The following is an 18,937-nucleotide window of genomic DNA, read 5'->3' on the forward strand; positions in this document are numbered from 1 at the left end:
ATTATTTATATTTTTATTCAACATTCTATATTTCATCGTACACTTTTAACCGTCCAAAATATATGTTCGGTAAGTATGATTCGATACCTTAAAATTTTTCTAAGTATATTTATCCCACTAATATTCACTGGCTGTTTACCAAGACACAAGGAAAAGAAGCAAAGCATGAAAGTAAAATACGTTTCAAGTGAAAGATCTAGAAGGCATACCCTGGTCTATCAATCACAAATAACTGAACTAGTATTAGACCCCGAGTAATGAAAATTATTTTGAGTAAATTCTAAGGCTAGCCCACGGAAAGACGTACCAATTCCATTTCCACTGCAGTTTCAGAATGTAGTAAGTGTCATAGCTCACAATTAAATAATGTTGAACAAAACTAGAAAGGTAGACATGTGTTGGAGTTGGCCAGATCTTCAGAAGATTAAAATAGAGGTGGTTTTTCAGACTTGACGCCCCAGATGAGAACAATGCAGGATGTGGAGACAGTGGACTCATTCCGTTGTAATACAAAGAAAGAGAAAATTATAGTAATCCTAGTGGGAAGTAGGAAGGGTCTATTGGCAATCCTAAGGGGATGAAAGGGATATACCCTTTGTTAGGAAGAAAACCACAAGGACAAGCAAACACAATGGCTTCCATGGTATGTCAACATAAGCCAATAATTTCCAAACCCAAAAATTGCTAATAAAACAAACATCGGTTTTAAATTTTGTTATGTTTTATTAAATAGTAGGATATATAAATATTATCAAGAAATTAGTGAAATAGAGGTATTCTGTCCCCTTTCCTACTAAACAAATGGGGTTTCAGTCATAGAATCTAAGAAGCCTAACAATAATTTGGACTTAAGTGGCACATTTCTGAGAAGAGCTCCTCAATCTCCCAAACCATTGTACTTGTCCCTTTGGAAGAGATCTAATGCTTTTATTCCAGAAACATGCAAAATGTAAATAGTTGTCAGTAGAACTCCAATTATCAACAGGACAGCCATTCTATCTTTTAAGCGACCAAGCCAGAAGTCAGATACACCACAACAATTAAGAGTATATCTTCAAGCAAACAAGACCAAGTCCTCCTACAAATTTCAGTTTGACTTGTTTACCTCCAATAATCAAACGAAGCTGAAAATGCTGCGAGTCTCTGAATCCTGGTTGACCAATTTTTTCATCAGTTCTGAGGAGTCCACCCCAATGCTCACTGGGGAAATAAGATCCTGTTGTAGAAAGCTGTTGAAAGCAAATATAGCACAAAAAAAAAGAAAAAGAAAAAGGAAAACACAAGGCAATCATGAAATAAACACTGAACCAAGCTGCTTTTGCTTCAGAATAGCACCAGAACATGCATGTGGCAATTAGGAGAGAATCAGCTGATTTTGGAACAATTTTTACCCTAATGCTTCAGTAGAACCAGTTTAATTTTATGGAACAATATTAAAGGATAAGTTGAGTGCATGCCAAAAAGTGACAACTCTATGACTGCGCCATTCTGCACTATTTTAAGAATATATGTAGTGCATTATGTGATTGACTCCAATTGCAGGACCACCTATAAACAAAAGAGATTGGTTAAAACAAAATAAGAGAAGACATCCATTGAAAGCAAGTAGAAACGTGAAAATAAAAGTTAAAACAACAGAGTCAGAAAAATGAATTGATATCCCAGTTATATTTACAATAATGAATCCAGCACAGTGTGTTCAGGTAACAAGGTTGATAACCATCTAATCAGAATATGTATCACTACTTTACTAGAAGACTTCCTAATTGGATGAACTATAACTTTTCCTTTTTGAGCAACTATACATTTGTGTAGCTGTTTTTTCAAGATCAAACTATATCAACTTGGTTCAAGCAAAGAACAGCACCTATTACTTTTCTTTTTTGAACAACTATGCATTTCTAATAGCCCTGTTTTTCTCTCGGTCAAAATGTACTAACATGGTTCAAGCAGAGAACAACACATCTATGTCCTCATAAAAACATAGATCCAGTAGTCTACTGAAATAACATTCATGGCACATAAGGCTGCCCTTCACCAAGGACACCATTGTGGTACATCCTGAGGAAGAATGTTGCTTGTAAAACCAACTCTCTTAAATCAGGATGTTGGGCCATCATGGTATGTTGCACCCCTTCAAGAATGGTCAACACTCTTGCTTGTTCCAAACTCTCACTATTGCCAGAATGTATTGCAAGATGGCAGAGGAGGATCAGTCCATGCAGCCGAGTTTGTTCATTTACTCTCATTAGTTTCATCAGAGGTGTAACACCACCAAACTTGATAATTGAGTCTGAATGCTCAGCATTAAGGTAGTTTTCCTGACAAGCAAACTTCCCTAGGGCAATGGCAGCTTCCATTGCAACATCATGGTTCCAATGGCTAAGTCGTGCCACTAGGGCACGGATGACATGAGTCTCCCTTGCACTGAAGGTTCGAGCCAGTGAACCAAGAGCTCTTATGGTAGGAATTTGCAATAATGTACTGTCGACCTCTTCAATCAACCTCACAAGTTGATTGACAACGGCTTTTGCAGCAGGAGAATTGATCTTGAAGACTGCCCGTCTAAGTTCAGCATTATACTCAGCTATGGCAGTTATCTCCATTATAGTCATCAAGCAGTTGAATTGTAAATCTCCCTTTTCCTTCTCAATGAGTTTGGCTAAACAAAGCAGCCCCTTTGTCTCTGTTATCCTTTTGCTATTGGACACATTCCCTCTTGCAAGCATCCGTAAAGCCTCTGCACAGCTTGTTTTCAAGTTGATCTTCACTTCAGGCTTCTCATTCTCCCTGTCTTTGTTATGACGCCCACCTCTACCACTACCTTCCCCATACATCGAAGAACATGAATTCAAATGAAGTTTGGCGTTAACTGTTGAGCTTTCACCCACTTCTTTGTTAATCTGAACAAGAGAATGAATACTCATCTTTGGATCATTTTCATTCATAACTATCTCGAAAGACAACAATGTCACCAGCGGCCTAACCACATGCTCCCTGGCAAACTCCTCCTGAGAAAAGGGGTCAAGCTCCGCCATCCTGGCTACCAAATTGGCCACCACTGTCTGAACCCTCATGGGCGAATTACGAAGAACATGCACTATAATCGGAACCCCCAGTTCATCAGCAATCAATCTAACCCTCTCTTGAACATCAGCTAAATGAAGAAGAGCTGTTGTAGCCGCAATTTGTGCGTCTGGTGATGCGCTCTCCTTCATGAGCTTCAAGAGCGGAGGGACGCCGCCTTCTTGCGCTATAATCCTCTTGTTCCGATCATTATCCTGTGCTATGGAAACCAGGTAGTTGGCGGCCTCAATTCGATATGGCAATTGCCCCATTTGAACGGAGGCGATATAGGACCAAACCCAAGAAAGAATCGGATCATTACTTGCAATTGGGGCAATAGAAACACCAATACCACCAACCCCATTACCTCCGTCGGCGTCCACAACGCTGAGAAGCCATTTCATGTCCCCCACAGAGGCTTCCAGCAGGCTAAACACTTTACGAAAATCAGCCGCGTTTATGATGGTGACGACTCGGCGAAGAACACTCCGATGCTTACACTTGCGAACCAGTGCCAAGGCGCGCTCCAGAGTACTACACACCGCCGCCACCACACACCGAATTGGGCGCTCGTAGAGAAACGGAGTCGAGGTGACGATTCGGATAACCGACCGGACCATTGCGCCGATACAACCGGCTTGCTTCCACACCTCGGAGCACTCGAACTTGTACGAGTGGGCGTCCCTCTCCGCCGCCCGAACTCGCTCCACCAACTGGATCGCACCGGATAGTTGTTCTTCGATTAGCTTCTCTCCGGTTTCCATCATGGATCCAAGAATTCGTGGTTTGAAAATGAAGTTAATGAAGATGGTAAACGGACTCTCGGAATTGGGGAAGGTGGTTGGCTGCAGTTTTGGTTTAACGTCAAAGCCCAGTCAAACATCTATCGTGGTTCCAACTTCCCAGTTGGGTCTTTTAATCATCCTCCTATCATTCTTATCATCTATTTTTCTACAAACATCATTGAATTAAAACACATATTCTCTGGAATATTTTTCTTTTCCATTATTGTCCACTCACACTTTCTCCTTTTTAGCTGCTTCCCTTGCAAATCCTACTCACTCTAGTTGGCTTTTGACTCTTTTTTGTGTTCTTTTCTTTCAGGAATACATCATACAAAATTACTCCTTATTTTTGTACATTTATGTTTCTTTCTATTTTGTAGACCATGCCTACAATACTACACAAAAATGGATTACGTTTAATAGCCCTTCAAGTGTGGAGATTTCCAATATTTCCCCTACCAATTTTTTTTATTTTTTTTATCCCCCTACCAATATTGAACCATGACATTGGACTAAAATCGATTGCGTGAGCACCACGGAGATTGATTTTTCCCTTGTTTCTCTCTCCTTTTTGAACTTCCTCAAGTAACATACTAACATTACAGTCAGTCCAGCTGATATGAATAGGCGTGTGGATGGACCATGACGCTGATTACATTACATATAGATATAGATAGGTAGAATCCTTAAATGCTATCATTGCCCACTTGCAATAATGAGTTGAAAGATGAAACTAGTTTCAAAAGGGGAGAATTTTAGGCAACCTTTTAAGGTAAAAGCGGTTTCCTGAAATTCAGGTATACAACTTAATTTATTTTTATTGTTGTATTAATCAAGTTTAAATGGTGACAGCTATAACCCAAACCCAAATGGATCCATCATCAGTTACACAATGTCATTCATGGGTCATGCGGATTGTGCTTGCTCTGGATTTGTACCCAGTGATGAATGGCTGGACATGGAGAACATCCAACATTTCTTTCATATCTTACTACCTTCTTTTCCGGAAACGCATTTCGCCCACAACGTAAAATCGTTGTCTTCCGTATTATTCGAAGCCTCCACATAACTTTAAAGTTGAATTCCAACTCAGGTTTCATATAAAACCAACGGAGTTTTGGAGAAAAGAAACCTTCAAGCCTGGGAATTTTCCAGGCTTTCCAGAAAAGCCAGAAAATAAAAGCCAAGAATCAAGCCAGATCCTCAGCAGTTGGGGAACACGAAGCGACCGTTTATCAGGTTCCCGCTTATACTACTCGCTAATAAGTCACTTAGTGGAACCCCACTACCTATTTTTCAATTGATTCCAATGCGTTCTTGCATACTAGAGAGAGAGACATTGAACCCACTCTATTCCCTTCTAAGGCCCCAAAATAAAATATTTTGGGTCATTGGAGCGCCTTGACACCCTAACGTTACCTTCTACCTGGTTGTCAACTAGAAAAACTACGATTAAAACAAGAAAGAAAGAGGATGATTTCAACAACCTGATCATGATGTCTGGCCACTCCACTAAAATCCAAACTTGAATGAATTAATCCAATTAAGGAAAAATCAGCCAACTTAGCTCAAGAACGGAATAAATGATCCAAAATAAGAAGTTAGTGTGACCTAGTAACTCATCAGAGCCAATTATACATCATATCGACGGGGAAAGAAAGAAAAGAAAAAAAAAAAGCCCATCATGGACAGTTTCATATTTTACATTCACTGAAACAAATTGAAAATGTACACCAAAATGCATTTATGGTTCCATTGAAAACCAGGATTTGCAACTACAATCAGAAAAGGGATGGTAGAAGGATGTTCTGCCATCAGATAGATATGGTTCCCCTTTTTTCCAAAATACTTCAAGTACATCCAAACTCAGAGCCCGCCGTAGCATTAGTAGAGAAGTGGGGAAGGCTATACTTATCCAGTTTCTGCTGTCCCACATATCCAGGTCATCATACCCGTTCAAACTTCACAGCCATGAATCTAACCCGACGCACCTAACACATTTACTCTAGCTTTTCTTTTTCATAGTTTTAAATGAAAAACAAATATTCCATTAAAAAAAAAAAACTATTTCAGTAATATAAAACTATTTATAATGGTCTATAAATACAACATTGATATAATTATGTCAAATTGAAAGAATGACTAATAAAAATGAAATGCTACAAGCATTACATAATTTATAAAAGGGGAACATGGTAAAACAGCCTGTTGGGTTTGGGAGGATGAAAGTCAACCTATTTATAAACAGGTTGGAAGAGACCAACCATACCCTGACCCTTTATATGAATAGGTGAAAACCTCAAACAAACCCTTACAATAGTTTTTCAAATTGGGGGAGGAATTAGAGACTAATGAAGTTCTTTGTCTCTCAAAATATCTGAGAAAATATTCAATTTTGTTGGCACTGACAACAAGTGATAAATGGAATGAAGAGACCTTAGAACAGGAAATTCATAGTAAATGCAGCAAGACATGATAAAGGCCATTTCATGTAGGATGTACATCTGTTTAAAAAAATTGTGAACTATCAAGGAAAATGCTCAAATCTATTGGCACTAGCAATGAAGACTGATAGATGGAATGAGGAGACCTTAGAACAGGAAATTCATGATGAATGCTGGGATACATTGGTGGAAAACAATTCTAATAGGGTGTACATCTGTTTAGAAGCAGAAAAAGAAGTCTCAACAGCTAATTTTTGGAATTTGAGTAAAGAAGTTCAAGAGCATGTTGTACAACTAGCTCTTTTCCATTTGTCATAAATGCTGGGAGACATTATTAAAGGGCTTCTCTTGTAGGATATACAACTGCTTAAAAGAATGGGAGACATTCGTAAAGGGCAATGGTCGTAGGATGTGAATCTGTTCAAAAGAAATTGAAAGAGAGTTTCAAAAAGCTAGTTTTAGGAATTCGAATAAAGAAATTCAATAGAATGTCATACAACCAGCTTTATTTCTGCATCATTTCCTAATCCAAGCGGGGGGAATCAGTCATATGATCAGTAAGCAGTTTTTATTACCTGTGTCGGGGTCCTATCTTCGGAGCAATTCGTGGACAATCAATTAAATAAACCAGTAGTTAAGTTTTAACAGTAGAGGAGGATAACACCTCTGGTCTGCTGGGGCAATGCATTGATCAAACAACTCCTATGTTTGCAAGTCATTTCTTGATTCCAGGCATGGGATGTACAGGCTGTGGATCCATCAGATCCCCCGCTTAAAATTGAGAAAAGCTACTTTGGTCTGAGAACTGCAGAATCAACAGTGTCTCTAATGGCTCATGAGGCAATCCCAGGAAGAAATCTAGGACTATTTAGAAGTTAGCGATTTAAAAGCCAACTCAAGATGCAAAAGAGGTTATATACTACACAGCTTTTCTAGTTAGCACTGAAAATTACCCAGAGTCCATGAAATGAGAATAGACAATTAGAGACACAGGAGCAAAGGAACCAGAAAACAGCCCAAGGGATCAGTTCTATTATATACATAATGCAATATCAACTATCACCACTCATCACACAGAAGAAAACTGAAAAAAGACAGCCCAAACCATGATAAGAAAATGGAAAGATATACAGACCATGGTTTGAAGCAAATTTAGTGAGATGTAGGCAAAGCACGCCAATTGTCTGCAAGAAGCATAGCCCGATCACGAGAAGTCACTGACAGTTGCTGGAGAATTACATTCTTGACATGAGCTGCTGCAGTTTCGCCAGCTCGGGTGGCAAGTTCCAGGTAGACTACAGCTTTCATCATCTCCCCTTCCTGCCCAAATGGTATCATCAGCACCCATCAGAGTCCAGACTTCAAACTTAACTGAACATTTAATATAAGTTTTCCAATTAGCAGGGAGATCAAACACTCTAGCCAGCATGGTCCTCTGATCATACAAGCATCCAATACCAGCCTAAAAACCCCCTAGTTTTTTTAGACTTATTTTATGTGGAACCCATAACAAGATAGTACAACAAATAATTAGTTTTAGTATTAACATTTTCAGTTTTTCTCTTCAAGTCTTATAAGCTTCATAAATAGCTTATGCCAAGTAGCATAAACCTAGAACATTACTACATGGTTCAAGGTTGTTAATAGGCCCACCGACGAAATGACTTTTATTCCATTCTTTTTTAATATATTAATGTGTTTACAAGCACATTCTTTTCAACTTTTTATTTTTCAGTGAGCCCTAATCCGAGTGAGTTATAAGAATTAGAACCATGTGTTTTTTTCCTGTTACATATAGTGTATTAACCTCTATATATAAATCATGGAAAAGGCTAAAGTGGTGTATATAGGTTATGTACAGAAAAAAGACCAAGTCCATGCTCAAACTGGGCTTTACTGTGGCCTCGATCAGCAGCTCGCTTCATCCATCTCCTCGCTTGCCGATGACTATGCACCAAACCTTCACCATACGAGTAGCATAGTGACACATTATACATAGCACGCACATACCCACCTTCTGCAGCTTTCAGATACCATCTAGCCTGTTACAGAAACAAGAAAAATTATCAGACGATAAATTCTTAATACAGTATGTGAATAAAGGAAAAGAATTGCATTTTCTTCCAGATAAAAACAAGAAGAAGAAAAAAATTGTTAATTTGCCATCAAGAATAGCAGTCTGAACAGAGATTCAGTGATGTAAATCCTGTGCATAGAACTGCGTTCATCAAATCTTCTTTTCTTTGGCAGTTCATCAAAGTAGCCAATCTTCACATATCATTCATAGATGAGCCATCACTTGTAGATGCCAAATTTTTTTTGAGTTTTCTACTGGTGAGATGAAGGGTAAAGTTGAAGTAAGGATTACAGAAAGGGGGAAGGGTTATTCTTGTTTGATGAGCAAAAAAGGCTTAGTTTGGTGGCTGAACTCTCCAGATAGTTGCTGTAAGTGGAAAGAGAAGGAGCTGCTTTCCAAGGGGTTAGAAGATACTGGGGGTGGATAAGGGCTGAAATAAGGCAAAACCAAGCAGAGAGGTACTAACTCTGTTCTGTTTTTTCAGAGGATGCATGGAGATTTTACTTGATTTTTCCCAGAGGGGTTTGATTTGCTGATTTAGGATGCTATTGCTCCCAAAATCAGGAACTCATGTGTGTTCTTAGATCAGCCTCTTCCAGCACCATTCCCACCTTTGAGCTTCTCTCCTCAAAGGTGGGGAAATCTTCTGCATGGATTTCTGAAAGCGCAAGTCTTGCAGAAATGTGAGGAGGCAACTGGCTAGGTTTGAGGACTCAGTGCAGCACAGAGACGAAGAAGGATGACATCGAGAAAGTTAATGAGGTGAAATGTTGCCTGATGAGGTGTTGGAAAGCAGCAGGGAATCCTCTGCCGGACTTCTTAGAAGCAGAAGCATGACCATTGGGAATGGAGGAAGATGGTGCAAAGGTGGCAGGTCCAAGTAATTCCTTTGTCCTTTTTGAGTGCTCTTCCACAAAGGCAGTGAATTGGATTTTGAAGGCAGTAAGCTTTTTCAGCAGAAAGTCTTCCCCTTACACAAATGGGTGCCAGCAGCCAGTGGCTTTCACTGGGACTCCCACCTTGTAGAATCTTAGGCACACCTCTTGAGGATGCCTATTCACTTGTGGGGGAAGAAGTTATTTAAGAAAGTAGGTGATGCTTGTGGAAGCTTCATCTTGGTGGTTGAGGATATTGCATATCAGCATGATTTCAGTGGGCAAGAATTTTAGTAAAAAACTGAAGAGAGTTTCCAGGTAAAGTGAAAGTCATAGCATGGTCTTTATTCCATTACATTGTGCTGAGAAAATGTGTCTCCAAGAGATGTAGTAATAGAGGACAACCTAAGGTGGTTATCTACAATGAAACCAGATGGTCTACAACTTCACTCTTTGAGGATTAAGGAGAGAAATTAGGAATTAAGATTATGGCAGCAAGAAAAAGAAAATAAAAATGAGAAAAAAGAGAAAGAAGAAAAGATAGAAAAGCCTTAAATTCTCACTATGATATAAGCTATCATTTTAGAGTTAAAAAACTTCTTGTAATAAGAGTCCTTCCAGATGCTAAAAAAACACATAAATAGAAGTTCCTAGAAAAAGAGACTTTTAAAAAATAAAGAGTTTAAAAATATAGAAACTTCTTTTAAGAAGAATTTAAAAAAAAAAAAGAGTTTCCAAATTCTAAATGAGACTCAAATACTGAAACTTACTAATTGTGACTCTAAAGAACCTAAACCAAGAAAATTTTCTTTTTCTTCCTTTTCTTGTATTCCTTTTCTTTCTTTAATTGAAAACACCTTGAGGGGCTCATCCCCATAATGCAGTGATGATGAAAGGTAAAACAATTGCAGAGGGAGGTGTAGTGGGCTATATATAGAAGGTGCATCGGATTCATGCATGGAAAAGGGAGAATCTGGTAAGAAAGTTGGGGAATCAAGCTACCTGTCTAGGTGAGGAGAGGTAAAGGACAAGATGTATGGCATCTACAAAAGGAGAGCAGGGTTTGGTGTTTGTCCCCCCACATTTCATATTCCCATTCTCGAAACCCTTTGACTATGGTTGGCTGTAAAAGATAGGATAGGATATCATATCCCACTAGGTAGGATATGATAACTAATTCCCAAAAATATAAATTTGTATCAAATTAGAACTAGTAACCAATCCCAACATGGAAGCATTGAAAAAACTCATATAAGCAAAAAATCTCAAATATCCTTGATCATGAGACATATAATTGCCACTATAAATAAGAATCATAATTCCAACCATAGTGATTAATATTGACATAATAGAAATAAGTGGATCAATCAAGTAGCCAAACTTTAAAGAAAAATCATTATTGATGGTCCAAGACAATACATATCGATATATAGAACTGCTATTTATTTGATGAATAGACAGATTGACCGAAAAAGTCATAACTATACTTAACACTAAAACACTAATAAAAGACCACATACGTCGAAGTCATAACTATATTTTAGCACATCATTTTTAGTAGTACATGATATCCTTAGATATTATATCCAATGGGATATATTATGACATGCTTATTTTTTGTTTGTAGAAAGAAAAAATAGAATGGAAAACCTATTGTATTTTAATATTCAATATTTTTTTAAAATAAAAATTATATTGCATTTCAATATTTGCTATTAAAAAAATATATATATGAAATCTCTCTCAAGTTTAGTATTATTTAAAAATTGTTCTACAATTTAAACTTTAGTAAGTAATTTTTTATTTATTTGTTAATAATATTCATGACTTAAATATTTAAAATTTATACATAAAAAATTATATTATGTTATCCAATATATAAAAAAAATGTATATTTTAAATAATACATATATTAGATTATTATACAATATATTTTATGCATTTTTTTTAGTTCTTTTTTTAAACTACAAATTTAATTTTAAATCAAAAATTTTTGTTTTGCAAAACATGTTATATTAAAAAATGAAGAAAAAAAATTGATGAGAAGCACAAATTTATAATATATTTTTTTTTGATAAGTAAAGAGAAGTATATTAAAATGAAAGAGGATACACCAAACTAGTGTCCTCTAGGTATACAAAGAGTATACTAAAGCAGCCCCTCGACTCAAAACCAAGGAAGCGAGCCCGAACCCCTACCTATAACAAAAACCTAGCCACTCAATAAAGCTAACCAAAGACCGCGGGCTCAAAACTATAAACATCCTCGCCCATGACCACAGATTACTTACAAAAGAATGTTTCAACCTTTGGATTGACAACACCTCATTCCCAAAAGCCAACGAATTTCTTTCCTTCCAAACTGTCCAAAATATACATAAGGGGGCCATTTGCCACGCCTTTTTACGGATTTTCCCCACAAAAGCTCCATGCCACCCCAGGAGAGTTTCCTTAACTGTACCAGAGAGAACCCACTCCACCCCAAAGAGAGAAAAAAGAAGATTCCACAATGTCCTCGTCATAACACAATGGAGTAAAAGATGATCCACTGTTTCTTCTTCAGCAAGACAAAGAAAGCACGTATTTGCCAAAGAAAAACCCCTCCTCTGAAGTTGGTCTAGAGTTAAGATTTTGCCCCAGGATGCTTCCCATGAGAAAAAGGCTACCTTTGGCGGCACACTTGCTCTCCAGATACCAACATATGGGAACATAGCTGAACCTCCAGGCTCCAAAATAGAGTAGAGCGACTTGACTGAAAAGACACCACTTTTAGATGCTGTCCAAACCATCTTATCCTCGTTCTCCCTTTGCACCCTAAAGGCTTGGATTTTAAGCATAAACTGTTCCATCATCTCAATTTCCCAATCATTCAGCGCCCTTGAGAACAAAGGGGTCCACCCATCCCCTACTCCATCTTGGTTCCACACTTCCGACACCCACGCGTCTTTCGCCTGAGAAATGGCAAAAAGAGAGGGGAAGGATTCGTAGAGAGGCTCATCTCCACACCACTTATCCTTCCAGAATCTCACCCTCCGACCATTGCCCACTCGGAAGGCTGAACTGCTATACATACCCATCCACTCCTTTCTGATAGCTTTCCAAAGCCCTACACCATGCCTCCCTCTTTCGGCCTGAGTACACCACCCCCCCTCCTCTTTTTTTTTTTTTTTTAGAAGCACAAATTTATAATATATGGGATATGTATATCACATATCTCAACTTATGATTAACATGTCTCATGTAGAGGGGATATAAAAAGGAGGTTGGTAAGATGAGGATTGAGAGATTTTTTTTTTTTTCCTGATAAGTAAAGGGATTGTAAAGATGAGGATTGAGAGATTGTGATGTCTTGAATCTTGATGAGACTAAGTTGAATAGGGCCAAAACGGTCTTCTCAATGTTTTAAAATCTGAACCAAACCAGTCCTATTGACAGAAATAAACCATTCATGGGTTAGACCGGCATCAAACTATTCAAACCGATGGTCGGACCACCAAGTTGGATGAACCGCTCGATTTCTTGTGAACTGGTTAACTTTTGTTTGACCAAAACAATGATGAACCTACTCCTTCAAAACTTATGCAATTTATACAACACATGTAGTTTATCATCTACTAATGTGAGATCGGTTACAAGATAAGAAAAGAAACTTTGCATGGTGGGGACTTGAGCCATGAACCTTTAAGTTAGAAAACAGGCAATTGATCATTCAAGCTATTGAACTGTTTTGATAAAAATGTTAGTAAGTTTTATTTATTAACGCTCTTTTCAAATTTTTATCATTCAACCAATATATATATTTACATGCACATTTATTTTTATAATAATTATTAATGACAAGCATGAAAATAATATAAATTAATTAACATGATAAATTTTAAAATTTTAAAATAATAAAATACATATTGTAGATAAAATTAAATATCATAATTTTCTTTTCATCTTAAATATATCTTCATAATTAAATATTATACACATTCTATTTAATAAAATTTAATGTATTAATACATCTATATATATCTTTATCATTTAATTTAACATATTAAATATAAAAAATGAAATATTATTAAAAACTTTAATTACATATATATTTTTAATTTATTAAAATTAATTTTAATTTTAATAAAATATTAATTAATATTTATGACGTCATTATTTCGATTACAGTTCAACCACCAATCTAACCATTAAACTATGAACTGGTAATTTTTCCAATTCAATGATTGGTCCAATTTTTAAAACATTGTGCTTCTTTTTCTTTTTCTTTTTTTGTCTTTTTTTTCTTCTTCTGCAATTTTTTTTAGCCAAGGGGGAGGATTGGCATTGAGGGTAGGGTCCTTGAGCAATTGGGGGAAGAGGACAATGGATGATTGGAAAGGCCCTTCATTGAGGAGGGAATGCACTCAATGAGTTGGGTTAAGACAAAGCTCAAGTCCAAATGGTTTTACCTTGGTTTTTTGGCAAAAGTGTTGGGGTGTTGTTTGATCAAACGCCCTGTATATTTTGCATAAGTAATATTCTTGTTGTAATTTTAAAAAGAGTTTGAGTGGTGCACTCCTTGTGTTGATTCCTAAGAAAGGCAGTGTGATATCAAAGATTTTAGATCCATCAATTTGATTAGCAAATTATACAAGCTGTTGATGATGATTTTGGCAAATAAACTCAAAAAAGTCACCTATTTATGCAAGAAAATGGTACACACAACAGTTTTTTTCCAGAGTTGCAAAAGGCTTAAAACAAGGAGACCCTCCCTCTCCTTATTTATGTATTCTGCTAATGGAAGTCTTAAGTTGTTTCCTACATAGAAAACAACAATACAAAGCCACCTATCCCAAATTTAAACTATCAATAAAAAAACAATGATATGCAATTCAACATCCCTAGTGGTGTCTATTACTTTATAAAAGATTTGATAAAGGGCACTTTCCAAATGTACCAAAACAGAGGGGAATTATTCATCATACGTTCCTGCTGCTTACCTGTAGTGTGAACTTTTCATCCGATAAAAAGCTCCATAACGAATTCTCGAAAGACCCAGTGCATTCCAGAAATTGTCAATAACAGGTCGCCTAGTAGCCAAGGTTTATTGCAGCGAATTAAAACATGGTTTGCTGATTCGTTACTAGACTTGTGAAGAGTACATTCATTCACTAATGATCAGTACCTCTTCATCAGGTTGTCTAGGTATAAATGTTTCCCCACATCAACCCCCCCACCAAAAAAAAAAAAACACTTCCCTCGAGGCAGCACACGTGCACCAAACCATTTTCTTTGGGAACTGTTTTAAAGCCACCATACACATGGAGTTAAAATAAGGCTTCACCAAGAAAACCAAACCCCCAACCATATCATCAATGGTTTCAAAAAAAAAAAAAAATCCCTCAAGAAATGGTCCCCTTACTTGGGGATCCTTAGAAAGAGACTGGATCCCACTTCTTAATTCTTTGTCCATTGAAAGTCAGACACCATTCACCATTCTACTGATAAAATTACCTATCAAATTTGTAGTAGCCATGTAGTGCAGATCAGGTTGAAAAGGACCAGAGAAAGTGTTATTACGTAAGTGGCTAAGAAGATTTGGTATTGAGCAAGAAAGCTTTTGGAGAAAGGTGATAGTGGAGAAATATGAGGAAATGGAGGAGGGAAAGGTGCTTTCATAAAGGAAGGGACATTTATGGCTCAAGCTTATAAAAAAAATGATAAGGAAGTGTGGAGCTAATTTTTCCTTGAAACAAGATTTTTCATTGGAAATGGCCTTAGAGAGTCATGTTTTATCATGACCATTGGTATGGTGAGGTTTCCTTAAAGAATAGATTTCCAAGGCTTTTTGATTTAATGGTCCATAAGGATGCTTGGGTGGCAGATTTTGGGATGGGAACTACCTCAAACCGAGATTTAGAAAAAACCTTTTAGACTGAAAGTTGACTGAGGTTGTTGATTCCCTGTTGAGCTTTTCAACCCTTTCTGTCTATAGTGACTAGGAGGATAAGCTGGTCTGGAAGATTGCTAGAAAAGAATCATTTTCCATCAAATCCTGCTGCCCATCTCTAGCTTCAAATGAAACTTCCACTTTCCCTGCTAAGCAAATTTAGAACTCTAGAGTTTGTAGCATGAAAAGCAGCATGGGAGAAAAATCTGACTCTGGACCAATTCATGAAGAGAAGATGGAGTTTGGTCATGCTATGATTTGCCATAAAGACCTTAAATCCGCAATCCACACCCTCATTCATTGCAAATGAATTTTTGGTTTGTGGACTCTAATGTTCTCATTATCCAACATGTCTTGAATGCTCCCAACCCAACCAAACCCCAGCTTTCAGAGGCGCTCTTCTTAGCATGGCTTGTTGGATCAGCAGAAAGTTGTTTGGAGGCTAATTCTCTCATGAATTGTTTAGATCAATTAGAAAAAACATAATAGAAGAATGTTTGAAGGATTGAAGTGTTCTTGCAAGGAACCAAAAGATGTGTTTCTTGCAAGAAAATGGTTTCTTATTCTTCTTTCTTTTTTTTTTTTTTCCTTTTTTTTTAGTGTGAGAGTTTGATTAGTCTAATGGGGTGAAAGTCTGATTTTTTAAGCTCTACTTGTGTACATCATGTGTACATCGGTTGTGTCCCCTCTTTTTATTAGGAGCTTTTTTTAATATATTCTAATGTTGTTTTTTCCTATTAAAATAAATAAATAAAACCAGTGCAAAAATCACATATTCAAACAGATCACATGTTACGATAGGTAGCATTAATGGGTTATTATCAAAAATCTATAATGAAAAGTACCTCCATTATTATCAAAAGATTTAAGGTAATAAATTCCATAATTGCATCCAAAGGAAGCTAAAAAGAAGTAAACATATAACTCAGTAATGAAACTAATGGACAAGGGAAAAGCTACATACAGCCTCAGGCAGGTTGCGATCCATCCCACGACCTCGATGCAGACAAAGAGCAAGTTGGTATTGAGCACGGACATAGCCAGCATTGGAAGATAGATATAACCACTTTGCAGCTTCCTCTCGTTTTGGTGGTTCAGCTAGATATATGACCATAAATAGAAGACAAGACGGTAAGGAAACAAATAAGGTTTATGATTATTGAAATCATTATTGAAGAACTCTCAAGCTCTGGCTACCAAGATCAGAAGCACCAAAATATATTAAATTGAACAAACTATCATTGAGAAGGCATTGTGTACACAACTCACCAACTAGTCATGCTGCAGTCAATGTATCATCCATGAAGCTAAAAGGTAATAAGGGTTCCCTCTCCAAGTTTAGTAAAATTCCAAAAACATAAAACCCTTCTTCTTCTATAGGAATATTAATCAAAGTCCATTTTCTGTTATATAAAATTTTCATTCAAAACCTATCCCACTTGTTAGCATAGTCATCATTTACTTTCTATTTGGGTATCCAAACTTTTACATTGGTGTTATAACATATATTGAAGAAAATCAGTATCCAAAAGGGACCAAAGAAGCACCACTTAATATAGGCATGAGAGAAAAACATGTTTGATAATAAATGCATAAAACCCTCAGACTTCCTAGTTTATCTATCATATTTTTTAAAAATAAAAAAGACAGAAGTGAATGCAACCTTCATTTCCAGCCTGAACATACTTACAGGCAACCTGAACAACTTTCATGGCCAACTAGAACTTCCCCCATTACAAAACCCAACTCCAATTAAATCCTAAATGATAACCCCTCAGTCTGGACACCAATTTATCATTCAACTGGGAACGTTCTTTTGTTCCAAGTACTCCAACTGTAACCCTATTTCTTCATCAGCAAAACTTAAAACTCCTCACCACAAAATGAAGATACAAAGTAAAAGCTACCCCACACCAAGCATGCAAACTTGAAATCACACCCTATTCACTATATACTCATTAAACATACACCCCAAATTGAATATCAATAGACTCCAACTTGCATCCAAAAAAAAAATCAAGAGTCCTGTGAAACTTCTTCCAAAGACAATGGGATGCTGAATTGCAAATCACACTCGCACAAGATGATCAAAACTCGTACAGAATTCCATCAAAAGAATATGAGATACTAAATTGCAATGTTCCTACAAACATAAAACAAACCGGCTGATAGCCCTATCCCACGCACCCCAAACAAAGAAACGACTTAAATAATAAATAAGGATCAACATTTTTTTAGTTTCTAAGACTACCACAGCACATGAACCTCGAAAATAATGGATAAAATAGAGTTAGTAATTACAGTGCAAGTAAGAGATGCCCAAATTGCACTGAGCGGTGGGGTCGCCTAGCTCTGCGGCTTTGCGATACAAGGCTATAGACTCCTCCTTCTTCCCCATTTCCCAATAAATAAGACCGGCATCGACCATAGCCAGGGTTGAGCCCCGACCTGCACCTTTTAAGAAAGAGTCGAGAGCCTTTTGAATGTTAGGTCGAACCCCGCCATGGCCGTGTTTGAAGCGCTTCCCCCATTTCAAGAGCAACATGGCCTCTCTCAGCGGGCGAAGCGAATCCCTCCATGATCTGCATACCAACGACGCCGTTTGGAGGTCTGGCAGCGTGAAAGTGGCAGCGATTTTCTGCAGAATATCGTCTGGCAGCTTGGAGAAATCGGTTTCCTCCCTTGATGATCTGAAAGGAATTGTAATGGAGCTGTACCTTTTGGAACGGAGGCGGGTTTCCTCCTTTTTTCCGCTGCCGCTGTATAGACGGAGGGCGGTGAAACGAGAGCCTTCCGATTTCACGGGCCATGTTCTTTGCTTCATCTACCTGGTATGACCTACCTCCAAGCCCCAAGAGAGAGAGACAAAGAGGTACAGTTTGATGTCCTAGACCTTTCGCCCAGAATAGGAGGGAGTCGCTGAAGTCTCTTCATTCACATTTCGCACTGGGATGTACGACCACCTCAGTCCGCCGGTTGATGCAGCGTCATCTTTGATCTTGCAAGGTGATTTCAAACTTCCAATCATCTTTAAATGGCTGCGTCATCGTCTCGTTGGTATAGCGGCCCACTTTTAGGTTTGGACATTTGCCGGCCCAAACCCAACCAATACTTGGATTTCCAGCGTGATCCCAGTTCAAGAACCTTCTTATAAATCTGGTCCAAGTATCTCTGGATTGGGCTTATCTTGGCCTTGGATGTATGGACCGGCCCAAGTTCAACTACAAAAAGGACATTATAGTCTTTTCTTGCTTCGTTCAACAAGAGTGATGTAGATTCCACGCTCCAACTTTGCTACAAGTTACAAAGCTCTCAACTTCCAGAACTAGCCCTTTTTAATTTTTGTTTCCGACTTTTGATTGGCTATTAGGGTTTCTTTTGGGAAAAATAATTATTATTTATAGTTGTAGATAAACATAATTAATATAAATAAAAAAAGGTATTTTCTAATATTATTATAATGAAACCGATTTAATAAAACAATTTAAAAAAAACAAATATGAAAATTTCAATCAAAGAAAAATAAAATATTATTTTCAATTATTTGTAAAAATGAAAGGACATATAATATAATTAAATTTAATATTTTTATTTTAACATTATTTAAAAAATATAAAATTAGTTCGATTATATACATTAATATAAATTGTAAATAATGTTTTTTTAAAAAAAGTTAAATAATTTTTTTTTATTTTTCATATTTTACACTTTACCCTTATATATTCAAAAATTAAGATTTTGCCCCCTGATCTTATTAGAAAC

General features: G+C 37.1%; 2 protein-coding genes across 9 annotated transcripts; both read right to left on the reverse strand.

Moving 5' to 3' along the window:
• Positions 1-906: 906 nt before the first annotated feature.
• On the reverse strand, positions 907-18,184 carry LOC117915851 (F-box protein At1g70590). Of its 8 annotated transcripts, none has more exons than XM_034831594.1 (5): positions 17,477-18,183; positions 16,140-16,273; positions 8,155-8,337; positions 7,431-7,615; positions 907-1,229 (listed from the first exon to the last, which is right to left on the reverse strand). In XM_034831594.1, exons 1-4 carry the CDS (start codon positions 17,997-17,999, stop codon positions 7,448-7,450), a joined length of 1,008 nt encoding a protein of 335 aa, XP_034687485.1. In that variant the 5' UTR covers positions 18,000-18,183; the 3' UTR covers positions 907-1,229; positions 7,431-7,447. The 8 variants fall into 8 exon arrangements, with proteins under 8 accessions (XP_034687485.1, XP_034687494.1, XP_034687516.1 ...); XM_034831603.1 differs by lacking the exon at positions 907-1,229 and adding an exon at positions 1,294-1,548; XM_034831625.1 differs by lacking the exon at positions 907-1,229 and adding an exon at positions 5,365-5,842.
• On the reverse strand, positions 1,641-4,298 carry LOC117915843. Its single transcript, XM_034831566.1, has one exon. It carries the CDS (start codon positions 3,831-3,833, stop codon positions 2,013-2,015), a length of 1,821 nt encoding a protein of 606 aa, XP_034687457.1. The 5' UTR covers positions 3,834-4,298; the 3' UTR covers positions 1,641-2,012.
• Positions 18,185-18,937: the final 753 nt, after the last annotated feature.

The sequence above is a fragment of the Vitis riparia genome, chromosome 1 (genome assembly GCF_004353265.1).
Source record: "Vitis riparia cultivar Riparia Gloire de Montpellier isolate 1030 chromosome 1, EGFV_Vit.rip_1.0, whole genome shotgun sequence".
Lineage (NCBI taxonomy): Eukaryota > Viridiplantae > Streptophyta > Magnoliopsida > Vitales > Vitaceae > Vitis > Vitis riparia.

Excerpts from the sequence above, each read along its gene's own strand:
- LOC117915843 (XM_034831566.1), bottom strand. The coding sequence starts at position 3,833 with ATGATGGAAACCGGAGAGAAGCTAATCGAAGAACAACTATCCGGTGCG.
- LOC117915851 (XM_034831594.1), bottom strand. The coding sequence starts at position 17,999 with ATGAAGCAAAGAACATGGCCCGTGAAATCGGAAGGCTCTCGTTTCACC. Across the intron at positions 16,274-17,476 it reads GGGCATCTCTTACTTGCACT|CTGAACCACCAAAACGAGAG; the intron begins GTAATTACTAAC and ends TCATATATCTAG. Across the intron at positions 8,338-16,139 it reads ATCGCAACCTGCCTGAGGCT|GCTAGATGGTATCTGAAAGC; the intron begins GTATGTAGCTTT and ends TTTCTGTAACAG.